At 43.0% G+C, this 27,928-nt stretch overlaps 1 protein-coding gene across 3 annotated transcripts; it reads left to right on the top strand.

Annotated features, from left to right (window-relative positions):
* VGLL3 (vestigial like family member 3) lies at positions 1–27,761 on the top strand. Of its 3 annotated transcripts, XM_017830791.1 has the most exons (5): positions 1–93; positions 9,328–9,583; positions 15,007–15,242; positions 15,326–15,507; positions 21,835–27,761. In XM_017830791.1, the coding sequence occupies exons 1-5, from the start codon at positions 1–3 to the stop codon at positions 21,902–21,904; spliced, it is 837 nt and encodes a 278-aa protein (XP_017686280.1). In that variant the 3' UTR covers positions 21,905–27,761. The 3 variants fall into 3 exon arrangements, with proteins under 3 accessions (XP_017686280.1, XP_017686278.1, XP_017686277.1); XM_017830789.1 differs by having other exon boundaries at positions 9,331–9,583; positions 15,007–15,507; XM_017830788.1 differs by having other exon boundaries at positions 15,007–15,507.
* The last annotated feature ends 167 nt before the right edge of the window (positions 27,762–27,928 follow it).

Raw genomic sequence — 27,928 nt, 5'->3', positions numbered from 1 at the left:
ATGAGCTGCTCGGACGTGGCCATGCAGCAGCCCGCCCCGGCGGCGTGCGGGGCGCCCCGCTATCTGGCCTCGCCCGCGGCGGGATGCGCGCAGGTGAGGCGCTGCGGTGGGGAGAGCTGGGAGGTGGAGGGGGTTTTTTTTGGGGTGCTTTCCCCCCGCACCCCCCCTTCCCCGCCGCCGTCAGCGGGCTGCAGAGCGCATCGCTGGCTGGCCGGGGCTGAGGTCTCCGCCCCGGCCAGCCAGCGATGCGCTCTGCAGCCCCCGGCCTGATTTGGAGATGCGGGGAACTGGTGAGGGTGCCCCAGAGCAACGGAGCTTGGTAAGACCTTTTTTTTTTTTTTTTTTCTTAAACGACAAAAATATTTTCCCCCAAAATTCTTGTGTTTGGGGGGGTGGCTGTTGGCTTGCTCGGCGGGAGCGGGGCAGAGGGGGAAAAAGTTATTTCTTTTCTCCCCTCCCCTCCCTCTTCGCTCCGCCGTCGTTCCTTACTGGACGACCCTCCCTTTGCGGGCGCTGAGCAGCGCCTTCGCCCCGCGGGCGCGCACACGGGCGGAACCTCCGCCCTCCGCCGGCGGGAGGGGACCCGCGCTGCTCCCCACGGACGGGGCGCGCCGCGCCACTCAGCCCGGCGCTCCTGGAAGATCGTCTCCGGCGGGTTTCCAGCTGAATTTGGTGATCAGATGTATTTTTTTCCCTTTTTTTTTTTTTTTTTTTTTTTAAGTGAATCAGGAAATTCTTATCAGGCTGACAGCATTTTTAGACTATGCAGTGCGTGGGTGAAGTGGGACTAATATTGACTTGGCCCTAATGTAGTCATCTGAGAATACATTTTTTGGTTGTTGCTGCATTCCATAAGGTTTTATCATTATTATCCATGAAGATTGTTTTCTCCGTACATGGGAAGTGACCCCTAATATCAACTTGCCTGGGAGACACGAGTATGGGCTAAAACATTAAAATTCCTCTCGTGTGTTGCTGGTTTTTTTCCTTTATTGTTGGGAGACAGAGCCTGTTTGCAGAAATGATACCCCAGTGAACTTGTCCAGGTTGCTCACGTTGTTCACTGGAAAACCTGTGAGTTCTGTCTGTTGCATCGTACCTTTTCAATTATTTTTTCTCTCGTCTAGGTCACAGCTTGCAGAACCTTCTATCTATTCAATAATTTTACTTATGAACTTTGTATTTGAATATGTGGAGCTCCCGTTGTTAGATTTGGACGGAAAATAAATAAATAATCTCTAATAACCTGACTCTCTGACAAGAGACCTAGAAGTAGAAAACTACAATTGAAACTTTCTTGAGCTTTTTGACCTATAAGTCTGGAGGTGATGATCTGTATTTCTCTTCCAGATTTATAGAACACGCAGTATGTGAAAATCTATTAAATGGTCGTTAGCAGCTGTGTCGTGCTCAAGCGCAATTGCTTTTTAATTTTAAGCATAATCATGAAGTTTCTCCTTCACCGTATATGAAATGTCCCAGAGGCACCATAATAAAACCCAAAGTTTCTTGAAATAATTTTGGATAAACGGAGTTCCCGTGGGTTATGCTATTTATCAAGTGGAGGTAGATAAGCAAGGCAAGAAACATAGACAGCTCTAATGAGCCAGTACAGCTCATGAGTCCTGGCTGACACCATATATTCCATTTCCACCTAAAAACTTTCTAAACACGGCTATCCTACACGTTATTGACAGTTTGGTTTAGTCAATCCTGTTTGCACCAGTTTTCCTGAAATACTTGAAGCTGGAGGGTCTTCCCACTCTAGTGAAATGTCAGACTGAAAAACTGAGCTGTTGCTGCTGAACTAAGGGTGCTGTGCCCTCTGATTCTAGCAGCTGCTAACTTTAGAGCAGTTTATGTATTTTTCTCTGAATCCAATGTTTTCTAAATTAAAAAAGCAAACATAGAATGAACTCCTCATGCATCTGTATTCATAGCGAAAAGATTTATTGTTTGGGTAATGTGTGACATTTTGCAAACCTCTTCTATTCCTTCAGAATTGTCCTGTCAGAGACATTTAATGAACTGGTAGAGAGTGTAAGAAGGAAGGATGAAGAATCTGTTGCCAGGTTTTTGGTTCTTCTTACACATGTGTTCACCATGTAAAATGCTGCTGTGTTCTTTGTGAGGATGATGACCATTTTAAAGAATGTTCCTCTTTGCTGGAATTAAAAAACGGTGGTTTAAAAATAACAGCGAGGGAAGATGAATTAGTGGGCTATCTTAGAAATAAGGCTCTGCATTGGAGCTGATAAAGTGGAGCTCACCCTTAAAATATCCGAGGACTCCACTGAAGCATTTTTCAGTGGTGTTGTACTACTCTGGTGTCTTTTGGTTTGTTTTCTGAGAGAAAGCTCCTCTGTGCTGTTTCTGTTGGCTTTCCTTTCTTTCTCAGTGAGAGATGTAGGTGTGTTACTGTGACTAAAGCTCTTGCATCTTCACAGGTGTTGTGTAGTAAAGCCATCTCAAACACCTAATGGGTTATGCCAGCTTTCTGCATCACTTTCATATCCATTAAAGAGCAAAGCAGCTCCTTAACTGCAGAGCTGCCCTTCCAGATGTACAGGCTCCAGTTCTGGGCTGTGGTGTCTCTCTGGAGAGCCAATCTCATCGTGTTTCTGTAGGTCTTATGGTGCATATGGGGGTCAGGAGAAGTGCCTTCAGCAAGGGGCTGGCATTGTGTCACTGCTCTGCAGCGAAGGGAGTTCAAATGGTTGTCTCCTTTTTGTTGTCTTGTTTTGTTTCTTTCTTTCTTTCTTTGTTTTTAATGAGTGGTCTCAGACTGTTTTTAAATGATGGACTAATGTGCACCTGGATTGTGCAGAAATGTCTGTTTAGGGGATGGTTCATCACGCTTTTTTAAAGTTTCCCCACTCTGAAGTCATTTCCACATTTCTGTGTCTGTATTTTTTCCTCCCTTAAAATCAGCACAGAACTGATTTTTTTCCTTGCAATGAAAGGCAGAATTTCTGGAAACTTAGCTTTCACCGATCCTTAGCCAGGAAAGGACTTGCTGGCAAATAATTTAGATGGGATTTTATTTTAAAGCCCCTAATGGACTGAAGCCTGAATTCCTATTGAACGTTAATGGGAGCGGAGGCTTAGCACCTTAGATCTTTGAGATTTCTCAGGTCCAGGGTGTTTGCTGGAGGGAAGTAAGGGGAATATGGTTTGTATACCTGCTCCATGTGATGCCAGAAGGAACTGATGAAAATGGGGTGTGGCCCAAATTTTACAGATAAATCAGAATTTCCATACTTTGCCAAAAGATGGGAGTGAGTGTCGATGTCAGAATGTGAGCGCGTTCCTGTGTCTGGTGAGGATCTGTGCCTGCATGAGGGTAAAACCCTGCAGAATGGCAAAGTTGAAACACTCTTCGTCGTGCGCTCTCCTGAGGGGCTGTGCAGCTGCAGCAGTAAGTTTTGGCTTTCCTGTGGGTTGGGTGAGGAATGGGTGTAACGGAATTCGAAGAGACTTTGGAAACACATAATTGCTGAAGAATCCCATTGTGTTCTCGGCACGTTGTGACGGCTTGTCGTGTCCTGTCAGGCCAGGTACAGCAAGCTGCTGAGCTGAGGCTAAGGCAGGATTCACCCTGGCTCACTAACACCTGAGCTTAAGACTTTTGAAATGGGAAGTTACAGTAAATGGTAGTTTTGGAATTTCTCCATGGTATGTAGATGTAAGCCAACATCTAAGCCAACACCGTCCTTGCTAAATCAGAGTCTTGCATAAAGAGTTGTGATATGCTCAAGTGCTGGCAGTGCTGTAGACAGACTTCTTCCAGATAAGGGCTTGTCTTCATTAGCAAATTAGGTCACTAACTCAGCTCTTCCTTCCAAACTATCGACATTGCAGACGAGGACAGGTCACGTGTAATGCTGTGTCAGCTGGCTGTAGCTAAACCCCAGTTCATGTACTGCAACTTGTTTTTTTCAGTAAAGTTCTTTGTGTCATGTGCTTACAACTTTTGAGGATGTGCTTATTATACTGCTTATGCTGTGTGGCAGTGCCTTAACAGCAGAGCGTGGCTTCACATTCAGCTTTTGCAGTTCAGATTCTTTCTCAAGGCTAGTCCTGAGGCCTGGTGTTTGCTCTGCTACTGACTTCTCTGGAAGCTGAATCAGACCTGTATAACTCACCTTTAAAGGCTACTCTCAGAATTGCAGGATGTAAAACTTGGATTAAGTCTTCCCCTGTGTGGGGGTTTTTGTTGGTTTGGTTGGTTTGGTTTAACACTACAGGACACCGCTGATTTTAAAAGTTTGGCTTGCTTTACTCTGTCATTGTGACTGGGACCAAATTCTACTTGATCTTCCTCTACCTACATAAAAATAGACCTTTAGACTTTATTGGTACACCTCTGTTTGCATGTACAGCAAAAGATGTATAAATTCATTCCTTTTTCACCACTTCCTTCCATTAGCAGAGCATAGCAGGAACTGGAGGCTTTACTGCTGCAAATCCAGTGGCTCACCTAAAAACAGGCTCTTGCCTTGCTTATTTGTGCAGATAGAAGTTATCATTTCATGTTTTCAGGGCATGCCATAAATACTGCTTTCAGGCCCAGCATTTGATGCCCTGATTGCTTGAAATTGTCTTCTTCCTTGAATACTTTCTATGTTATCAATAGGAGCCTGCTTGGCAGACAGCTCCACAAAAGGAGGAACTGTCCGTGATTTGCCTTGAGTTTGTTGCTGGAATTCCTTCTCAGCAGCTTATGTCAAATGACAGCCTTTTTCTCAGGAGAGGGTCATATAGTGTTTCCTCAGTGTAGTTATTCTTTATTTTTGGTTCCTGTTCTTTCTCTCATAATGGAAAATCTGTAACAGGTGGCCACAGGCACACCAGACTTTCGTGCTTGGGAGCATAAAGGACCATATGCTGTTATGATGGCATGTATGGAGATAATAAGTTGTAGGAATAGGCAACCAGCTTATATGAAAAACAAGAGCTAGCCTGAATGTGATTCAGACTTGGCTAAACTAAAACTTTCTCTGTTCTAAAGTGTGGTTGTTTTTTGTTTGTCAGTGTTTTGGGGGTTTTTTTTTTTTTTTTTTTTTTTTTTTTTTTCCTGTTTTGCTGCCTACTAGCTAGTTTCAACTGGAAACGAATTTATTTCAATTTGCGAGGAGGAATGTTCTGACATTTTTACCAGACACCCTGGGTGAGATCCGGGACCCTTGAAGTCAGTTGGACTTTGCCACTGGCTTTAATGTGGCCAGCACTTCGCTGCATGGGAACTGTTTCGCTTGGTTCTGGCTACGGCACGTCAGCAAATAACAGGAATCTTCAAGGCGAGGATTTTGTGTGAGATTTTGGACCGCAAGCCTTTTAAAAGTGGTCAGTGTTCCTTAGAAGACAAGATGATGCTCGTTCAGCATAAACCTGCTCTTTAATATTCCCATATCAATGGTGACGTGCTGTTGACCTTTAGTTTCCTTTTATTCTACAACTCGCAGTTAAGGATTTAAATTTTCTTTGGAAGAGCCTGTTTGTGAATATGTGAAATAAAAAGAAAGTGTTGATTGAGGCTGAATTCAGCCCATGCTGTACAGCACTGTTTCCCAGAGGCTGTGCCTCTTCAACCATGAACTGGGGTCTGGGGTCTGTGGTCTAAGCTGGCATCAGGTGCTGTAGACTCTGAATTTCCCTATTTCCTAGTATGCTCAGCTGACTTTAAATTCTGTATTCTGGGTTTTGACCAAGACAAGATTTTGTGTGTTTGGTTTGTTTTGTTTTTCAGAGGCTGCTTGATATCAGTCTCTAATTTGTAAGGAAGGGAGAGGTAGATTTCATTAATATAAAAGTATTGAACGTTGACAGGGGGTAGCATTGTGATCTACAGACACTGTTGGCTGCTTAAATATATGCCAGAACTGTTTGTATGAAAAAGTACAAGTGAAACTGGACTTGCCCAGGTTGGTTACCAGAAACTTAACCTGATGTTTGTTTTATTGTTTTTGTGCCCTCACACCCCACGATGGTGGGACAAATTCATTTAGCAGCTGATGATCTTGCATACTTTTCCACTCACACAAGTGCAGTCAGAAATGCTGTGAGAAGATTAAGGTCAGAACAAAAATTAGGGAATTTTTGTGCAAACAGGCTGTTTTTAAGTGAGTTGGGGGAAAAAAAACCCCACATTATTAGAGGATGTATACAATGGAAAGGTTGTATATACATTGCATACAAGGAAAACTCGTTGAGTCACTTTATCTCACTGTAGTTTCTCATTTAAAGAGTTTTGCAATTACAGGCTGATGATTTCTTCCTGAAATATAAATTAATTATACTTATGTCTGATCACAGGCTTGATGCTGTTTTGAAAAATCTTTTCATTTAGAACTCTCATCGTTTGCGGAAAACTCACCACAAAATGTAAACTTTTCACTGTCAAAACTTCAGTCCATGCACAAGGCCTTGTACTTGTTCATCAGTCCTACTGTCTTTTTTTACATTAAAAAAAGGTCAGATTTGGTGTTTTCGAAAGAAGAAAGTGCTCAGAGCATCTTGTAATGACTGCCCATGGACTGGAGGGGAGGGAAGAGAGTTGAAATGGAAAATGAATTAGATTCTTAGGCTGCAGGAACATTCCTGCACAGAGAAGCGACTCTGGAGATAAGTTTTAATTTCCTGAGCTCCAGTCCCTGTATAGGAACATTGAAAGACTTCCTTCCTGATAACCAAGTCAAGCCAGGGGCCGTATTAAACAGTGTGTTTCTGTATATAATTGTGTGCTTTGTACATGCATTTGCATAACTGCAGGGTAGATACAAGTATTGTACCTGTAATGATAGAAGTCAACTTTTAAAGTGTGTTACATTAGTCAGGGTCTGGCACATACACTTGCACCTGAGATGTTGTAATAGGTCGGTGTCTGTTTAGGCTTCTGTAAAGATCTCTTTCGGGCTTTGTCTCTACTTAAAAAAAACAAAGCCCAACCGAAACCAAAAATGAGAAAACCACCCTCCCCAACCACTTGTCTTGCATTTTTAAGAGGTTCTGGGTTATGGTGCACCTTTTAGAATGATGAAGTCACTGAGGTAGATTTATTACATATTTCTAATGTGTGCGTCTCCTATATATGCAGTATTGTTATAACCATCTCTGTCTTACTCAAGTCTCATCGTTCTGTGATTACCTAAGCAAAATTGTGAAGCTCACTATGAGCGATACCTTAGGAACAGATTTTCCATTTCATTTTCCAATTGTTCCCTTTCAGGAACAAATATTAGGAGACTTTTTTTTTTGAGATGTAAATTTTGTAAAAAATGAACAAAGAGTTAAAAAAAATAGGTTACCTCAAATTCTGCATTTGCAAAAATATGTTTCAGAGCTTCAGGCTGTGCTTCATTTTAACAATTTTAGTAAATCTTAGTGTTTGTAGTAAAACTTTTAATTTGCTTTTTCCTTGTGTTTGCTTGTTTTGTTTTTTTATGTGTGAATCCCAGAGTTTTTCTTTATATATTGTAGGATCTTGGGATAAAACTGAAAGTCTAAATAAGTAACGCTGTGCTAAGCTGAGCCATGCTATAACTTGCTTTGTGAAGCACAGATTTACTCGAATTCCAGCCCTTTGCCTGAATATCCCAAACTGAAATAAAATTGTGTATGACCCTCATTGCACCTGAATTAATGGCATTACTGAGCTGGTTTACATTTATCAGTTACTGGAATGTCACATAGATCCTTTAGTTGTTACGAGCTTTTAGTACTATAGGTTTTAATTCCACTTGTTAATAGCTCTTCCTTACAGTTTGTTTTTTTTTTTAAATAACCATTCATAATTAAGACTTAACCCCAGAGTATTTGTTTTACATTACAATGAGAGAATTTGTATCGGCTTATGTGATTTTTTAAAAAGTACCGAAGGTAAATGTATTGATGATACATAAGATCAGGAAATTGCTTTTAATTATTTTTAATTCAGACATGCGTGTTTATTGTATAAGTGAAACTTTATAGACTGTACAGTTGCTTAACTTTTTCTATAGAACTACTCTGGAAAAAGGGTAAAAAAGCCGTAAACTTAAAGAGATTCTGATGGCTCTAGAGAGCTGCCAAGCAAACCATTAAAGAGAAGTCAAACTGTAATTCTATAGAAATGCTATGAAATACTTCTGCATATGTGCTGTAGTTGTTTTTGGGTTCCTGAAAGTGCTTGTGTGCAAAGTCAGCTGTGGAAATGGCTGGCTAGCCAAAAGCTGTGATTCCTGCAGCTTGACTGTTGTGGGGAAAGTTTTTTTTGTTTTTTTTTTTTTTTTTCCGTGAAAACAGTTGTAGAGTGGAACATCTGAAAAATATGTTCCGTGCAAAATGGATCTTCACACACATTTATTTTGACATTTAGGTTTGATTTGAGAGAAAGAGAGAGAGAAAATTCTGAAATAGCCATTCACAGATGGCTTGTGCGGTTTTTATTTTTTTTTTTATGTGATTCTCTGTGTTTTTGGTTTGGGGTGCATTCTTTTGCATATGTTTGCAGACTTATCAATCCCTCTCCTCCCCAGATTGCACGTGTAATTTTTTATTACTTGAAATTTTTGTCCTTTTTTTTCTCCAGAAACTTGTGTTTAAAAAATAAAAAGAAAAAAGGAAAAGGGAAGAAAAAAAACAAACAACCCACCTCTTACCCCAACCTCAAAACAACAAACCACCCCAAACCAACCAACCAACCAAAACAAAAGACCTCGACTCCCCAGCCAAACCCCAATCACTACCCTAAAGTATAGCTTTATTTTAAAATTGCCAAATTTTCTTGGCAATGAGTGAAAACTTATGCATTTGTGGAAGCACGAAATTCTCCCATCTTTACCTCCTCATAAGTGGATAAATGAGGAGAGTTTCGAGAGCCGTGTACGCGCAGCTGGGGGAGCACAGCCGGCAAAATCCGGTGTATGTTCACTTAGATGGGTGAAATTCTGGCACCCTGTGTCTGGACACCCTTCCACAGAGTTTGACTTGACCTCTGTAGGCTTTATTAATGGGAATATCCTCTCCAGGTAGGAGTCAGGAAGGAATTGTTAGAGCCTGCCTGTTTTCTTTTGAAAGCATTGGGTGAAAGCTCTTGCTGATAAATTGTAGTTATGAAACATGCCTGAGAAGCAGGTCCATCTGTGTGAGAGGGACAGAGGCTCATAAGTGGGCACTGGTATTCTCTTCTTTGCGAAATGCCAGTGTGAAATATCCTGGTAGTCCCACTTAAATTATGAAATAAATATTCAGTGTATTCAGTTATTTCTCGTTAAAGAAACCATATGTTGATCTTCCGCTGAATGCCATCACTGAAACGTCTCTTGTTTGTTCTGTTTTTAATCCCAGAAGAAGTTAGCTGTGTACAACAAGATGCAGGAGTCTCTGGAAGTGACCCTTCCCAGCAAGCAAGAGGAGGATGAGAAAGACCAGCCTGCCGAGATGGAGTACCTTAACTCTCGCTGCGTCCTGTTCACTTACTTCCAGGGAGACATTGGTTCAGTAGTGGATGAACATTTCTCAAGAGCTTTGAGCCAAGCCAGTAGCTTCAATTCAGAAACTGCCCTTACCAAGAGCAAGACAGGGCTAAGTCCTCTGTGGAGAGGTAAGAGGAGCAATAACTTGCTCTCTCTGGCGTGGCTGACTCGGTCTGTGTTGCGGTAACACATATTGCATTGCAGCTGAAATTTCACTCCTCTGTAGAGGTGGAAAATTCTCCCTCAAACTTGAAAGAACCGCAGAGCTTCTGGGGTTGAGTGATGTGAAGTGTTAAAGGGGGAGATGGGTGCCAAAGGCATGGAAGAAGCAGGCGTCTCCCACTCTTGCCATAACCCCTGTCTCTGCCAAGGCCTGGCCGGGATGGGGCAGAGCTCACGCAGCTTCACAAACGTCTCCTGCAAGGTCGGAGGCTCTTTTTTTTTAAGCTCCAAGTGTGAAACTTGGCCTGTGAGGAAAGAGGAAAGCTGTTTGGGATTCTGGCCTTGGACGTGAGGAAACCTATGCAGCCTTCTCGGGTGACTTTGCCAGGTGATTAGGATTCATCCACAGCTGCTTTTCAAGTGGGGAGGAGCCAGCACAGGCTGGAATAGGCTGGGGGACAAGCCCTGGCCCTTGTGGCTGCAACCATGTGGTGTGGTGCATTGCAGCCTGCTCATGGGAGAGAGATGGCTGATGTTACAGCTTCCTGCTTTTAAAATGGGGGTGACACTACTCTACTTCCAAGCAGAGAGTAGAAACGTGGTAGGATCTGTGAGGCATTTACACAGTGTCATAACACTTCTGTCTTGTCGTGCATATAAATGCTTATGTGCATTATATGCATCAGTGTAACAGAGAGCAGATCTTGCCAGATATGCTGGGTAGACCTTGCAGGTAAGATTTCAAAATTGGTGGCTGAAGAAAGCCTTGCCAGTAAGATGGTATTTCCATCGCTGAATGTGGAGGTGTAGGTAGTTTTTCAGATCCACAGCTGCATTATTTCTGATCACATCCTTATGTGGACTGGCAGAGGGACACAAACTAAGCAGCGTGAGCAGTGGCCTTGCATCAGGTTGAGTGAGAGAGATAGCAGTGTGGGAGCAGTGGAACTCATAATCAGCGACGCTGAGGTGAGACCGCATTGATGAAAGTCACAGATATTGAAGAGATGGGATTTTTTGGAAACTACTGTGGAGAGAAAAATAGCACAGAAGGACTTGCTTTCCAGAAGGATGATGACAAATCCGAGGGAAGTTTAAGCAAAGGTCAGCACAAGTGGCTAGGGAGCTGGAGGAATTTATGGCTTGAGCCGGGACCATTAACGTTAATGGGAAATTTTCCGTTGACTCGACTGAGAGCAGGATTGAACCTATGCTTACTAAAAAGGAGACTGGAGCGTTTATAAATGGCCCAGACAGGCTATAAATGTTTTAGAGATGGGATCAAGGCAGTCCCCAGAGACCCCCTGCCCATAGCAAGCCCTCTTCACTGAGTTTAGAGACATACCAGGGGTTGTGTGTCTTGTCTTTGACCTCAGACATACCCAGCTCTTTTTCCCTGTCTCCCCCCATGGTTGCACAACCATCCCCAGAGGGTTCTGCAGGGGACAGGGTGGCCTGGTATAAGGGTTTTTCAGCCACGCTGCCTCCTAACCCCATGTGCCCCATGCCCTCAGTGGGGAATGGAGGTCTGCGTGTCCTGAAAGTCTTCTGGGAATAAAGTAAGGAGATATGCCCTTTGCTGTTGCTGCACCTGCTGAAGTGGTATGAAAATCCCCAGGGAGGTTGCTGGGCAGGGCTGTGGACACTGAGAGAGCTGAGGGCATTTGCTACTTCAGAGAAGAGAAGCTGACAATGATTTCATCAGGCCCAAATGAGTTTCTGAAATATGCCTCCTTGAAAACAGTGGGAAGGAACAATGCTAACACCTTGGCCTTCTGGTTTATATAGTATTTAGAGATGTTCAGTTAACAGCAAATAAATGGGTCTCTGAGCAACCTGGTCTAGCTGGTGTCCCTGCCCATAGCAGGGGGGTTGGAACTAGGTGATCTTCAATGTCCCTTCCCAGCCCCGAATGGTTTTATGGTTCTGTGAATGTGAATTTGTATCCCACTACCTAAAGAGGTTAAAATACCGTTAGCTTGAAGTTCTTTTATAAATGACCTTCATGGGTAGTCAGAATTTTTGTCAGTTTATTACTCAAAGATAAATTAAAAAGGAAAAAAACCTTTGCAACAGCTGCTTTTGGAAGGTACAAATTTAAGTGGAAAGTGTGTGAGCATGAAGTGGCTCCCCAGCTCACTGTGTTTTCTCCTTTACCTGAAAGGAGGGATTAATAATGTTTTTTGGTTTTTTGCCTTTTTTTTTTTCCTTCCATCTTTGGGTTTGGTTTTTTTTAAGGTGTCCTGATGAAAACACAAACTCTGATTTTATCATTGCAGTGCTATTGGGATTTTTTTTTTTATCGGTTGGGTTTTGTTTTGTTTTGAGGAAGGATTTTGCTTACCTAGAAAAAACCGAACCCGTTGTCCTGAAAAGAACAAGTTTTCATCATTTGTATGCTGAAAATACTGACCAGTTTGTTTATTCACATTAACTTGAAAACTGATTTTTTGATAAAATATAGTTCCCTGCAATAGGGTCCAGTAACACGGACTTTGAGTATTCAATTTTAGGTGTCTTTTTGCAGGCACTAATGTAACTAAAGACACCTTGAAACCGATGTTACCTATTTTTATCAAGGTATTTTTTCCTAGCTGAAAGGTTGGTTTTCCTTTCTTATTTTTCTTTCCTCTTGCCCTGACTGAGGAGCAGTGTTGTGCTGCAGGAAGTTCCACACGTTGTCTCCTTCACGGCGTGTGCCCTTTGGCACATTTTCGGTGCATGTGTCAGCCACCGCGAACATTTGCATCAGTTACCACTTCGTGGTATCCGAGATGTTGCCATCTCCCTGCCTCCCTGTACTTAGGGTAGGAAATTGTGGCGGCTGAAGTATCTTTCTTGGCAAACAGCTTTCGTTAAATGCCTCTTTTCGTCTCCCCTCTCGAAAACCCGTGCAAGATTTTGTTCTATTTATTTTTCTTTCTCAAGGACGGTGGCTGTTTCTCCATTGCCGTGTTCCGTAGAGGCTGAGTGTCTCCGAGCACTCGGGATGGATGAAATTTTCTGGCCTGTTTGTATAATCTGGCTGGGCCCTGTGTCTCCAGTGACATGACTTGGCCTTGAGCAGTGAGCTTGGCCTCTGCTGCTACACTCAGTGATGTCTTGGTGGGGGCTGGTCCACGGCAATGTCTGACAGCAGCAGTGGCTTTGTGAAATGTGCACAGGTTTGAAAAACGGAGGTGACCAAACATGTTTTCTGTGGCCTAGACCTCCTGCATGATTGGTAAAGCCAAGCTGTTATGCAATCTGGGATGAATTCATATTGGCAAATCCAGTGGTTTAAAGCGTTCTCTCCTGGTATTAAAGCTGTCCTGCAGATACTTTGTGGGTTTCTGTGCTTTTTTTGAAGTGCAGTGCTTTGGATTTAGGGCTTTTCCATGCAGATAACAGCCAGATAGTTTTCAAAAACTCTCGATTACGGAGGTTTTGTTTCCAGAATACTGGCAGAGCATTATCAAGCTGTGCTCCTCTGTTAAGCAGTGTGGAAAACAACAGACTGGGCATGGAGAAGTTTGGGTTTGCTTTTTTTGTGTCAACCTAGCTGCCATCACCATAAGCACTCTCCACCTCAATGTAATCCCTTTTAACAAGGAATGGTTTACAAACAAGCAACAATACCAACTTTGGAGGGGTGTTGAGGCTTCTAAAATATGCTTGAAACTCTTTCCAGTCTTCAAGCATGAGTTGCAATAGAAATACATTGCTAAAAGCAGCCCAACGTTTTGAAGAAAACCATGTTGGAGTACAGGTTGCCAGATAAGCTTGCAGCCTCTGAAGCATTTTGGCCCAAAACATCCTCTGTGTTAGTCCATGGTGTGTTTGCAAAGTTTATGTCCAATACAAGAAGTTAATCAGACTCAGTAAACTGCATAAATCAAAGCCAGTTGATGTGTGGAAAAAATACTGTGATTTTAGTAGATTTTAAAACAGAGAGGTGAGTTGTCCAAGTGATAGAGTCAGAAAACACTTCTAAGTTTTGGTTTCCAAACTATTTTTGTATAAGCAAAGTTCAGAGGCAGGAGCATTTGAAGAATCTGTTCATTCTCAATGGTGTCTTCACCCAAGTCTCATTCCAGTTGCTTATTAAACAAAGCAAAACAAAAGGTCATTTAAAAAAAAAAAAGTATTTTTATAAAAGTTATATGAGGAACAGAGGATTCCTCGCCTCATCAGATATTAAACTTCCCTGGCTTTATTCCTCCATAGGCTATTTTTATGACTGTTCTTTCATCAGAGGTGAAGTCCTGTGTTTTTATGTTTCCATCTTTGACCAAAAAAAAAAAACACCCTGTTTGAGCTGAGACATATTGCACGAAGCAGTACTTTCTAACATGAGCTGGCAAGAGGATTGTAAGGATGGAGGTGCCAATACTTTCCTACACATCGAAAACAGTAACCGCTCCTTCCAGAGAGGAATTTTTAGAATGTGATTTCATAATGTAGAGGTATTTGAATCCATTTAAATAGAAGTTGAGCCCTAGCTGTAAGAAGCAGTGAGTCTTTTTTATTTCTGATCAAAACCTCTTAGAGCTGCATAGAGGTTTCTGTTTGTATGATCCTATTGGGTACAGGGCAACACGATATATTCTATAAGGGGCTAACATAAGGTCTGTTAGATATGATCTTTATACCATCAAAGCATGCAATTAGTTTGAGAAGATGTGGTATTCTTCCTTTAGCCAAATATCTCCTATTCTGTAGTGTAACCTGGTTCTCTGTCCTCAGGTGCATTTACAGGCACAACAGCTGCCTTTCTAAATGATATGGTCTGGACTGGTCAGGAGTTAGCCTCTCCTCATAATTCTTGTACCGAGATCCTGAGAGGGCTGTGACCCTTCAGCCTGAAGAAGAAAAATATTCTTCGGGAGGATCTTATCAATATGTTTAAAACCTGATGGGGGGGAAAATGAGACAGATGGGAGAGCCAGGCTCTCCTCAGCAATGCTTAGTGACAGGACAAGAGGCAATAGGCACAGATTAGAAAACAGGAAATTCCATCCGAACACAATAAAACTTTTTATTTTCGCTTGTTTTGTTGTTGGTTGTTTTTTTTTTTTGTTTTGTTGGGTTTTTGTTGTAATTGCTGAGGGTGGATAAAACATGGAACATGTTGCCCAGAGAGGCTGTGGAATTTGGATCTTATTTAAAATCTGACTGGACATAGTCCTGGACAGACTGCTCCAGGTGACCCCATTTGAGCGGGGGAATTGGACTAGGTGATCTCAAGAGATCCCCTCTTACCTCAGCTGTCCTGTGATTTCTATAATTACTGAGGAGATTTGAGTTCAGTAGTAAAAATTTCAAAGAGTAGCAAATCACTGGAGGTTTTTTTTGTCACGTCATGTGTTGTTCAGCTTCAGTGATGCTTCATTTCTCTCCTCTCTACCAGAAAGCTCAGCAATTTCAAGCCAAAGGAGCAGTTTCCCAACTTCATTTTGGACCAGCTCTTATCAGCCTCCTCCTCCACCATGCTTAAGTGGAGTACACCCTGATTTCCCCGTTACCGCACCAGGCACCTTCCCAACACCAGATCCCGGCAGCTGGCCAGGACACGGCCTCCATCAGACTGCCCCACCTCCTCCCCCCGCTGCCTCCGAATCCTGGCATTATCCTTTAGCATCTCAGGTGAGCCCTTCGTATGCACACATGCATGATGTGTACATGCATCGCCATCACCCCCATCCACACATGCACCATCACCATCCCAGCTCGCACCGCGACCCCCGCTACGGGTCCCTGCTGATGCCGTCGGTCCGCGCCGCCAGGATTCCTGCTCCCCAGTGCGACGGGACAAAGACAGACCCCGCTGCTGTCACCAGCGCTACCTCAGCATGGGCTGGAGCCTTTCACGGAACAGTGGACATTGTGCCAAGTTTTGGGTTCGATGCAGGTAAGATGGTTCGGTGGTGTCCGTGACTTGTTTTAGTGGAAAAAGTGAACTCCCTGCAGCTGAAGCAGGGCTGGTTCTAGGCCGTATTCAAATGTATTTCCAGGTGGGAATCCCTCCTGTGATTGCTGTCAGGGGAGATGAGCTGTGAAACAAGCTACCTTTTTGCTGAGAGACCTTTGTCTGCCTTGGCCCCATTCAAGCCAAACGAGTTGTGACATGATACAGTGGGGGTTTTTTGTTTGTTTAAATCTTGTGGGAAATGGTTAATTATACTTCCATGTGGAAGCTCCCAGGTCATTCAGCTAGTTCATATGCACATTCACCAAAATGTAGCTCCAGTGAACTAAGAACTTGCACTACATGAGGACTGCATCTTACCTAAATTGCAACAGCTCAGCATTTCCTTCCTGTGCAGTATCCGAGTGTCACAAGGAGAGTGGAGATGCTGGTTGAGCTGTGCTCACCATCAAGCCTAAACATCTTTCTATAGGGTTTGGGTAGAGGTCTGTGAATTAGATTTATTTTCCTGCAGGGTCTGTAGCCATAGGCCAGCCTCCATGAACTACATCTGTGCCTGTGAGCTCTGACCAGCAGGCTCTTGTCTCGGTGTTAGGAGCAGTCTGGCAGCCCTCACTTTTGCAATCAGGTGCTGGGTGACTAACAGGTTCCATCCTGGAGCTCATGTGTGCTATTGAGGGCTCCTTTTTCTGTTTGGTATTTATCCCAATGGCCCCAGTCCTTGCAGATTAATACTTTAAAAGGCAGCATATTATTTGATTAAGGAAAGACTAGGTTTGCATCTCTATTACCTTTTCATTAAAGTATCTGTCTCTCTTTTTGGTAGCTCTCACTGACTGATTCAATGTGTGAGAAGCACTTCCTTGCCTTGACTGGTGCACAGAGCAACAAAGAATTAGTGGGGAAAAATTTCTTAAAGATGAAATACAATGAACTGAGTACAAATCCCTCTCTCTTCCCCTTAAAGCAACTGGGAACCAATAATCTCTTCTAAATAAAATACTATGCCATTTGCTGCCTCAAGAAAATTAAGAAAAAGCTTATTAGGATTATTAACACTGCAGAAATTTATATCTATTAATAACATTTCCAGCTATACCAGTGATACATTTTGTGCTTTTGGCTATGGAATGACAGTCTAACCAGATTGGAATCTCAAGTTTTGCCCTTGTGACAAATTCCATGAGGGGAGTGAGCTGCCTTCCCTGAAGTATGAGGAAATTTTCACTGCCAGTGGTAGAGGGATGAGCCCCCCCTGGTCTCACACCAGCCCCAGCAGTCCAGTTGCAGAGCTCTGCTCTTTGACTTAGGCTTTTGGGGATGGAGCTGAGAACTGTGTAGGGAATTATTAGTCAGGAGAAACCACTACCTGGCTTGGGTTTAAGTCCAGCCTAGACTGTGAGTAGTTTCAGTGCTGTGCAAGCTGGTTTGCTTGCTGCTGCTTTATTGGTAGTAGTGCCTGGAATAAACCAGGGGCTTTTTCCCTTTAAGAGCACAGTACCTCAAAAAGGACTATGGGTCCTAGCACTGCCTTACAGGACTAATACAGCTTTTCCCTGATGCTGCCTGTTCCTTGTAAAAATCCCTTTGGAGAGGTACAGTAGGGTGCCAGTTTTTTCAGGATCCTGATTTGGCAGTGGCTTGCATGTCATGTAGTTGCTCAGTGAGGAACTGGAAAAGGTCTGAACTGTTAATTTCTGGCCCATGAGTTCCTATGGGGAAAAAGAAAGAGGGGAAATGTGTGACTGGTTCGCAGGAACAGAGGATCTCAGCAGATCATTGTCTTGTGACTGCTCAAAATGACCACACACCGAAACACAACAGCAAAATCCTGTTAGGCAGCCCCAGTGTTGGCAACAAGGGTGCAAACAGTGAAACACAGCAGGTAGTGGAGGCCTGTGACATTACAATTACTTGGCCTCTTTCCTTGCACACTCGTCTCTCCTTCCTTGCTGGGAAGGGCAGGAAGGCTGAGCTCCCCTTTCAGCCTTGCCTCTGCAGCTCGTGCAGTTGAGACAAGTGCTTTGGTTACAGGCACTCAAGGCACATCAAAAGGTGTCGACCCAGGGAAGGTGTGTTGTGCTGTGGGGAGAGAAGGGGGCTGCTGAAGTACCACACCGAGTCACATCCAGCACCAGTGAAGCTTTTACTGCTTCATGCACTTCAGGGGGAGATTTGTACTGGATAAGCCTCCACATTACACAGAAGTTCATTACATTTAATGCTAATGTGGGGCAGCTATCTCAACAGAGAGGCCAGAAACTGAAGGGCCTGGAAGAGTGTACTGGCTTTTAGTGACACAGAGGTGGTTTCTTCAGAGTAGGGTAAGGCCATAGTGGCAAGAATACATCACTCCTAAAAGTGTTTGCTCATATGTCCCTGGAGAATATAGCCTGTGGAGCTGTGACTATATCAGATTCCAGGAGCTTCAGGTGATTTATACTTAAAAAGTTCATTTGGTATATACCTAGATGTTGCTTTTCAGAGCTCTGCAGCTAAAAACTGATTCCCTTATGGTGGGTCACATTTCTTGTGCTACTGTCACATGCGATTACAGAAACATTTGAAAAATTCCTCATGCCGAATTAAATGGAATGATAATGTTGGGATCAGGGCAGGCTGCCTGTAACCTTACCCTCTTCCAGCTACATTGTTGCATCTCTGCCATACTAAGCCAAATAATCGATCTCATGAACGGATGATGCTGAATCACTCCAGAGGTTAAGAGGAGGTTCCCCTTGCATGCACGGTGGACTTTGGGAATTTATGTTTCAGAACAGATTGCATGGGACATCAGTGTAGCACTGTTCATTGGGCTTACAAAGTATTGATCTGCCTTGCACATCTGTTTGAACTTACATGGTCCTGTTTTAGAGAATGAAGAGGGATTTATACCTGATTCCCGTTAAATGTGGCTTAATCCTAACATTGTACGCTGCAAATTAACCCTTTTAGAAGCTTCTTTGTTGGTACAAGTGGGATTAAAGAAAATGCAGATCTACCTCAAGATCTCTTAAAACCTGTTACTTTTGTTTCTGCTGGTATGTAGTGCCTTCCCAAAGCTGCAGTGCCCGAGCTATAATGCTCAGTGTAAAAGTATGTCTTATATGTACTTTTTAATGTGTATAAACACGCTGGTATAAGCACAGCATGTTTGTGCTTTAGGCCACAGCTCCCTGCAAAGCCAGGTCAGGCTCTGACAGCGCTGGCTGTGGTTCACGGCGTCTGCCAAATCCTCCTGTTTACGTGGAGGGTGTGCAAACAGAGTCCAGCACTTAAGATCAGGGGTTGGGGAGGGGAATTGCTATCTTGCAATGGAGCTGGTGGTTACAGCCATGAGTGTTTCCCTCGGGAGCAGGGCAGGAGATGTCCTGCTCACCAGGACTTCAGCTGATCAGTCGGATCTGGCTGGGCTGGCAGCTGCCTGGTCTGCAGGCAGCCCTGTGGGGAGGAGAGCAGAGCAACTTGCTTTGCTACTGCAGGGCCTAGGAGGATATCCTGTCCTGCTGTTGGACAGATGTGCTGGAGGAGGCTTCCTGTAGCCCCAGCACACTAAAAGCAAAGCAGGATTCTGGCATATCTGACAGCTGTAAGTCTGTATTGAAATTGAGAGGCACATTCTTTATTGTGTAAAGTTAACACCCACTGAGGTGAATAACTTTAAATTTAGGTGAATTAATCAACATCCTCTAGTCTTGGCTAACTGTGGAAAGTCTGCTTTTGGAAATGCCTGTGCATCAGTTTGACACATTGAATATGGAATTTGAGGGATCAGTCTGCTGCCTCCTGTACATTTGTCTCTGTTCACACACATCCCACGAGTTTTTCACAACTCATTAACTTTGTTTAGATGTTCCTAGAGAAACTGCACGATGTTGCTGTGGCAATTAGCTATAAGGTTGGTGTCCCAGAGACGGGACACCTGTGATAATCCTGCCTCATGCAGTGCAAGCCAGGATATCCCTGCTTAGGACAGGCTGCAAGTGAAAGCTCTCTGTTAGCAGCAGGGTTGCACTTGGGTTCTGTGTTAGGACTGCACATGGCCTTGCCATGAAGGAGGTGGGAATGTAATGAGGAAAAGGCATGGAAAGTGTTCCACATTCAGTTCTAAGTAGCTAAGGCAGCTTTGGCTTTTTTTTTTTTTATTGTTTTCTCTGGCTTTTTAGGTTTAATAGCTATACCTTAAACCTCCTTGTTACAGTTATTTGTGTCTTGAAAAGATACTTGTCTAGGAAGGTATCTGCTCAGCTGGTTATTCCACTTCTACCAGTTGCTACTGTCAGGTGAATGACCTCTTAAGCAGGTGTGTGTCATTTGTTTTAAGCTGCTAGGATCCATATAACATGTTTCTCTTCTTACAAGTTTCCGTTGCCTCTGGTGGCCTTTAGTGCTCCACTGGTGAACTTAAATGACTTCTTTATCCTCGGAAAGGTTTCTGCTGTCTGAATTCCTCTATCTTTTTTTTTTTTTCCCCCTCCTTCTTTCCTCCTTCCTTCCTTCTTTTCTCTGGGGTCACCTTTGTTTAAAAAATTGTGAACAGCAGAGGAAAAATAGCCCCAAATTGTCATCACTAACTTGGAGGGAGCTTTGAAGGAAAGTAGCAGCAGTTTGTTACATCTCTGCCTGTGTATGATGCTGCCAGGAAAACAAGTAGCCCTTAAGCAGCAAGAAGACATCTTCACTGAATAAAGAGTCTCTGAACGTGTTTTTATAGGTGTGCTCTAGATGAGGGATATCCCAGTTTTTCCAGTCTGAAGAAGTAGGTAACAAGTGCATGTGAAATGGAGCAGAAAGCCCCTGGGCAAGGTTTGGTGTGCCATACCTATGTGCTTGGCTTTCCCTGCCTCTTCACTTCTGGACACAGAAGTGTTTGTGCACTGCTTAGAAATCCTCATATGGATAGAGCCGTGTCATCTTTTCTGCGACCATCAACTGCTTTGTAGCTCAGCTGTGTGAAATGCTGATCATGGTTAAATATTTAACTGTTTGTACTCTTAAAACAAGGAGGTAGTCGTCAGATCTGAACCCTTTGTGCCTATTAGGCTTTCTGGAAACATGTGGGACTTCCTGTGTGTTTTGCTGGGTGATCAAATACGGAAATGGGATCTGTGCTGAGCACACGGATCTGTCAGTTTTGGCAGGTTAAATATCGAGTGAACATGCTGCAACATCGTTGAAGTCTGGAGTTGAACCGATTTACATTAGTGGTGAAATCACCCCTAAATTCTTAGCTCATGCATTGATCTTGGAGCACTGTAGCAAGGGCAATATGTAGGATGGCACCCAGGAGCTTTACTGTCTGTATAGGAATGATGATTTATAGTGGGAAGTGCACCTTCATTTCATACAACGTGATTTGCTTGGCTCAAAACACTAAGGGGCAGGTTTTATGTTGTTGAGTTTTAAGTGCCCTACTACCTCTGAAAATATGTGCCTGCACCTCCCTCCATCCTTTTTGCTTTCCCTATGAATGAGCAAGAATGTACCTTCTTCAGGAAAGTTTAATCTGCCTCTCCCTTTCTGTTGTCTGGATTTTAGGTTTGCGCCCTGTTAGGTGTAAATCTAGAGAAGATTAAATCCCTCTGGAGCAGAGAAATCCCAGATTATAATACAGGTTCCAAGTCTATAATACTAAAGCCACAACATAGCACCACATTTATTAGATAGTCCTCACTTTTTACAAAGGAAAATGTTAGAGGAACTCATAACAAATGCAAGCTGAAAATCATTAATTTTTCCCATGTGGAAGCACTAGCCGTTCTTGGCTGACAATCTGACACTGTAGGTGAAATTATTTGGGTTTTTTTACATGCTGCAGGAACGTTTTCCCTCTCTCCTCTGTAAGGTGAAATGCCACAGAACCTGTGAGATCCTAGAGTGTCCCAGGCTTTTTCTGGAGGAGGTAGTGTGTGTGGCTGGCCCCTGTCAGGAAACATTACTCTGTTGCATACTGGATTATCAATGCAGATCTTGCTGGAGAGTTTTTTATACCGTGCCATGCTCCATGTTAGGTCAAAACAAGGAAGCACATACAGGATTTTATCAGCGTTCCTGGGCTGCTTGAGCCAGTCTCAAATTTAAGTGTGGTTTAAGCTTACCATGCCTCAAAAATTGGGAGTAGTAACAGCGTTGCTAACAGGTTCACTAAGCTGGTAAATTGTGGGTTTTTTTCTTTTTTTCTTTTTTTTCTTTTTTTTTTAAATCAAAACTTGTTTATTCTTGTTTTGGTTGCTCGGGGAGGGGGGGACAAAAAAACAAAAACAACTCTACCAAATTTTAAATATTCTTCTTTTCTCTTGTGAAATGCAGGTCTACAACATCAGGACAAGGGCAAGGAGACTGCTTGGTTCTGAAGTGCAGAGGAATTAAGACCAGCTAGAGCTGGAGTCGGCACAGCTGGGTGGGCAATACAGCAGTCGTTGACTCCTTCTGCAGTGGAGCAGAGGACACACATGAAGATGAAGAGCCAACTATTTTGGTTTTGCTGTTGAGCCTTTTGTTTGTAAGGCCGTTTATGGGTCCCACAGTGTAGGAAAAAAACCCAGAAACTTAACTTCTCTTTCTTTCCTCATCTGAGCCTGCTGCAGCTGGGCAACCTAACTCCTTTCTGCTCCTTTAACAGTGTTTTGTTTTGTTCAGCTTGATATTTTTATGAACAGTCTCAATTGTCAGGAAAAAAAAAACAAACTCTCCCTTGACTACAGTGCGCCTCCTTTCAGGAATACAGTATTTTGTAGCTCTTTGTGCATCTATTTTTGTAGAAATACAGAAAGTTTGGGTAAGGATTGATGGGCTATTTTAGGATGACATATTTTTTTAAAAAAAAAATTGTAAAATTGTTAAGTTCTGTTTAAAGAACTTGCTCTCAGAGAAGCACTGGCAAAAATGTATAAAATGCTATTTTTAGATGTCCGTGATGTGTTTGTGCATTTTGGTTTTTTTTTGTTTGTTACCTCAAATGTCTATCTTTCCTTTCTTTTTAAAGAGCTAAACCTCCCTCGTTTCCACATTACTAGATTTTGATGTTTTTGTCCTTTTGTTCTAGCTTAAGCAAGTATAATTCGCACCTAAAGTTTCAGCCAAGTATTTTTTCCTGATGTTAGATTGTAGTAAGGGTATTTGTATTTTTTCTTGCTTCTAAAGGTGGCTTTGTGCTGGGCTGATTGTCAGAAACTCGCAAACACCTTTAGCATAAAATGAAGCTTGAGGTTACAGGAACTGCATTTCCAACCCATCCATTCTTTCAAAATGGACCAAATACTCTTACGGATTTAAACCAAACATAAATTTGGGCCTCTTCTATGATCCACTGAAGCTGTTGAACACAGTCCCCTGTGAGTTATGTTGCAGGCCCTCAAAGTGATCATAAATATCAGTACAACCTTATAGGCAGGACTTTTTCAGATAAGCCATTTCAAGGGGTGGTGACTTATAGCATCGATATTCAGGGAAAAAAAACCCAATGAAAAAAGCCAGGTTTATAAAAACGTGCGACTCGTGGAAACAAAACGTTCTCAACTGGCCTGATCTGTGTGCTGAGCACCTCGAGAGAAGCGCTGAAATCTTCATCTCCCGTTGACTCCAGAATGTGTTTGTCCAACCCGGGCTGTGCTGTGGGCCTTGCGAGACCCCAGCTGCAGCTCTTGGGTTTCATAACCGGTTGCACGTGCTCAGCGTGCACACGTTGAGGCTTGGCTGCCATCAGGGTGTAGGAATCTGGAAACTTGGAAAACAGTGGGGCCACGTCCAACCCCGGCCCTCTGCAGTGTTTGGGAAAACCCCCTTTCTGGCCCGGGCCTTGGGTCTGACTTGCATAATGAGTTTAGTTGGAGCCAAGGTGAGCGTGCTCCAGTCCCGAATAAGGGCTGCAAGATCGCCCTTGGCAGCCTCGGTGCTGCCTCCGTGTCCAACCCATGGGGACTCCAGCGAGTGTCAGAACGTGCTTAGGTGGGACTGAGTGGAGGTCCTGGCTGTTGCTTGGAGATGTTGCCTTTCTCTGTGCACCCAAGGTCCCTCTGTGATGTTTCCCGAGGCTCTTGAAACGTATTGTGTTTTGTTACCACTGTTTTCAGACGTCCCTTTTTGAAAGACACACCAGCTGAGTGGAAACCAAGACGTAATCGCATGACTGAGATAAGAAACGGTTTAATTTCAAGGCACTGAGCATTGTAAATGTAGTTTTGTCAGGTGGAGACCACATGGATCTGCGTGTGAAAGGGGAGGGAGGTGTTGGGATGTGCATGCCACTCCAGGGTTCAGGGCTCCCTCCCCGCACTGCTGCTGCACTCCAGCCCTTTTGAACTTGATCCTACGAGGTGTTGAGCGTTCTCCCTTGTCACATGACAGGACTTGACATGCTGGCACTGGAGGCATTAGAATTATATCACAATTTGGCAATACCCTTATACTTACATATATATATATATATCTTATTTGAAGTTTGAGGCAATGTATAAGTGCTGAATGGACTATGCTTAAATAATGCTTTAAAATAGAGGGGTTATAGTTTGTGTTGGGATGATGAATTAAATGTGGTGGGGTTTTTTCCCTCATCTTTATAGTCCATCAGTATTTCTTTCTCTTAATAAATTTCACTCTCATGACAGTGCTATATATTACTGCTGCTCTGGTGGAGCTGGCTTCTCAGTTTGTCAATAAATTCATCATGCTATGGGAAAACTGTATGGAAGGGAATGTAGTAATAGCTGTCACAGTACACTGTCTTATCAGGACAGGATAGTTCAAGAAATATTTCAAAAATAAGAGTTCTGACTTAGGAATTCTGACAGTATTAGAAATACTGGGAGGAAAAAAAAAATCCAAGGTATTTTTGTGTTTGTTTTTTTTTTTCCCTGGACTTGGCAAAGCTAGAAGGCAAAGAAACAATATGTCCTCAATAAACTTTGGGGAGGGAGACTTTGGGTGGCGGGAGAGGCAAAAGAAAAGGCAACATTTCTTTTTGAGGTGTAGTGTGTTTGGCTTCCTGAAATAGTTTGAAGTCTAGCAAGAGCAGTCTGTTCATTGCCTTCCTCTTCACACGTTCATACTATGAGGGACCTCCTCCAGTTCCCTGTGGATGTCAAAGCAAAATGGGACACAAAAAACCCAGGCCGACAGTTTGCACTGGAATCTCTCTCTGGACTGTATTGCTGAGTTGTTGGTTAGGGAGGATGAATAAGTGGTGAAGCTCTTGCATCTTCCACCTCGAGGACTACTGTTCTGTGCCCAGTTTCCACTGCTGAACCTGTGAGTGAGCAGGAGGAACTTCTGTTGCTCTGCAGGCTCTGAGAGGCAAGTGCCAATAAAAACCTGCCATCATCTGTAGCCATTCCTGCACCAGTCAGCTGACTCTGGAAGTTAAATAAATTAAATTCTTTTCCTTCAGTCCCTAACTGTCCCTTGTGCTAACAAGTGAGTTGAAAGTGCAAGTGCGTAGCAGTAGCCCTGTTTCTGCGTTCTACAATTCGGAGGGTGGAAAAGGAAAAAAAAAATAATCCTTCCCTGTGACAAACTTTTAAGTTAAATTCAGCAGATTTACTTCTCTCTCTCACACACACGCACAAATGTGCTTATGAGAAGCAGATGCTGCGCTGGTTTTGTTCTTGAAAGAGGAGGGGAGCGCTCGCCCGCAATGTTGCAGTTGTGGAGAATTGGTGGCAGTGAGAAAGAAACAGAAATGTTAACACTGCTCAAGTTTCTGCAGATAGGAAAAAAAAGGCCCTTAAAATCAGGTCACAGATAAGTTACGTGTCTTAATGCGTTACTAAAGGAGTTGTTTCATTCTTTTTATGTGCAATGAGTTCTGACGCTGTCCCAAGAAAGCGGATGATTCATTTTGAGAGGGCTTATAAAACATACTGTACTGTGTCGCTATTTCTGGGAGAACATAGGGAGATTGTTGTTTTATTTCAAGAAAATCAGCATACTAAACTCCTAAAGTTGTCCAGGATTTTATTTGTTCCTACCAGTGTTGAGAAATCTGCCGTTAATTTTTGTGTCTTCATTTGAAGGCCAGGAGGGTTCAAGCTGTCCACCACTTTTTGAAAAGCAGATACCAGTTTGTTTCAACGGCCCATTTCCATCCACACAAGATGATGGAATAGTGCAGCTACTGACTGCCCTGGAGATTTGATTTCTGGAGAGCTGAGTAAGCTGCACTTGGCGAGAGTAAAATTCACTGTGTTCTGATTCCTTTCGTCACCAGATGCAAAAGTTCACTTATCAGTTTATCCAATACCTCTTTTACAGTGTGATGGTCTCCAGTGAATGGCAGTTTTTTCTTCAGTCATCTACTCCTGCATCAAAACACGCTTTCAAGAATGGATCTCTCATCACAGCTCTCAGAGAGCAGAGGTTGTGGGAGGGGAGTGTCACGTTTCCCCCCTGCCTGCACTTAGGATTGCCTTGCCTGCCCCCCAGCCTTTCTGCTTCCAGGCAGAAAGACCTATGTCTTGCTCCCACAGTTTTTTATGTGTATGTATATATGTCTATACAAATATATATGTACACATACACGTGTAGCTATACCTGGTGCCTCCGTTCCACCCTCATGCTTCAAGTGTGCATCCTTTGGAAATAAAGTGAATGGCATCACCAAATCTCATCTGAGATGGAAAATGTAGGCATTTTTTTGCGTTCTCTGTTGACTCAGGAGTGAATAGATTTTTTCCACGCTTGTAAAAACAAAACCCAAACAAATACCCAACAAAAAATGCCTTTCAAAGCACCTGATTGGTTGTATCTGTAAAGATGACCATGGAGACAGCAGAGTTATGTGGAGAGGTGCAATATTTTGCCTTTCAGCAGGCGAGCATATATTTGAATATGATTCTTTTAATTAATTTCAGGTACAAGCTTTTTCTCCATATCAATGGACCAGCAACGTGTATTTTTTATAAACAACTCAGAAATATATATAATTTTTAAGTTGAGTTCTTGGTTTTAGTATGTCAGCCTTTGAGCCTTTAAAGAGTATTTGGATGATAAATATTGTTTGTGTGGGGATTTTTAAAAAAAAGTTGATGCATGCTCTTTGGAACTGATAATCTCATGTAAAGTGGGAAGGTATTTAAAAATAAATACTGCTTTTACATATTAGCCCTATGGGCACAATCTGACAGTTGTGATGCAGGAACATGTCCCTTTAAAAACTAAGGAACCATTTGGCCTGAGCAAGTTCAAAATCCAGTCCTTGGGACAGGAGGGGCAGGAGTGGTCTTCTTGGAAAAGTTGAGCTGGTAGAGCTGAGAGCAGAGATGATCCTCTCCAGCATTCTATGTAGGTGGTTGAGCAGTCACTGCTCAACATATTAAATGTAGACTCTGTTAGCAGGTTTAAACTTACAGGGTGAACTGTAAATTTCCCTGGAAGCCTGTGTTTTAGCTGCCCTTGGTCTGCACAGTGCCCATGACCCTCTCCCTATTCTTGCTCTGCAATCTCTGTGACACCATAGTGGGACCTATGAAAGCTGGGCTGGAGTTCCCTGTGAAATGCAAGATGTTTTTAACTGCCAATTAAAAAAATAAAATTTAGGGTTGGGGTCATTAAAACGTCGCAATGATCTCATGCACCTGCACAGAGGCTCAAGCCTTCAAGATAAACGAGCTTACTGGCTGTGCATCACTGATCATGGCCATTTGCCTACAGGAGCCTGATTCTGCTTCCTCCTGTCAGTGTCTTTGGAAATCTTCAATGTCATTGGCATCACTGGGACCAGCCTTGGATGCCTAAATTGCAGCCCAGTGTTGGCTGGCACAGTGTCGTGGCCTGGGCATCAGTGCCCGACATCAATGGGAATCATTGTCGACTCTGGTGAGCTTTGGGCTCAGGTATTTAGTGCCTATAGACAGCTGATATTTATAGCAGTTGAGGTTTACAGTAATCTAAAGTATCTGCAGAATGTGCTGCACTTTCCCTGCTAGCTGTTTGTAGCTGTTGTTTAAAACCATCAGTCGAATCAGGGTCCCTCTCTCCCCCCCACACCTGTTTTCCAATCTTGCTTCCCTCAAAATTCCATCGAACTTTTTTTTGCCCCTCTCATCAAAACCGATGGGGGGGGGGGGCTTTGTATAAAGAAAAGTGTCACTGTTTATTACTGAATAAATAATTTAATGTGAATTTTATTGTTATATTTTTTTCATGTCGAATTTTTTGTTTGGTCTGTATTTCTCACCAATTAGCTATTTCTTTACTCTTGAGCAACTGAAGAACTCATAAATTACAGCATTCTGAGTTTCTATTCTTTGCATGAGATTAATTTTTTTTTCTGTTGAAAACGTCATAAAACAAGTGTTCTAAACTGGTTCTGTACTAAAATTAAATAGAGTGAAAGCCTAGCATCAAAAGAATTTCAAACAGGGATCTCATGGAGGCACAAGCTTGCTTTTTCAGGTAGTTTCAATTA

The sequence above is a fragment of the Lepidothrix coronata genome, unplaced genomic scaffold (genome assembly GCF_001604755.1).
Source record: "Lepidothrix coronata isolate B3197 unplaced genomic scaffold, Lepidothrix_coronata-1.0 Scaffold183, whole genome shotgun sequence".
Taxonomy (NCBI): Eukaryota; Metazoa; Chordata; class Aves; order Passeriformes; family Pipridae; genus Lepidothrix; species Lepidothrix coronata.
The sequence above is the reverse complement of the archived record's forward strand: the minus strand, read 5'-3'. Positions and strand labels throughout refer to the sequence as shown.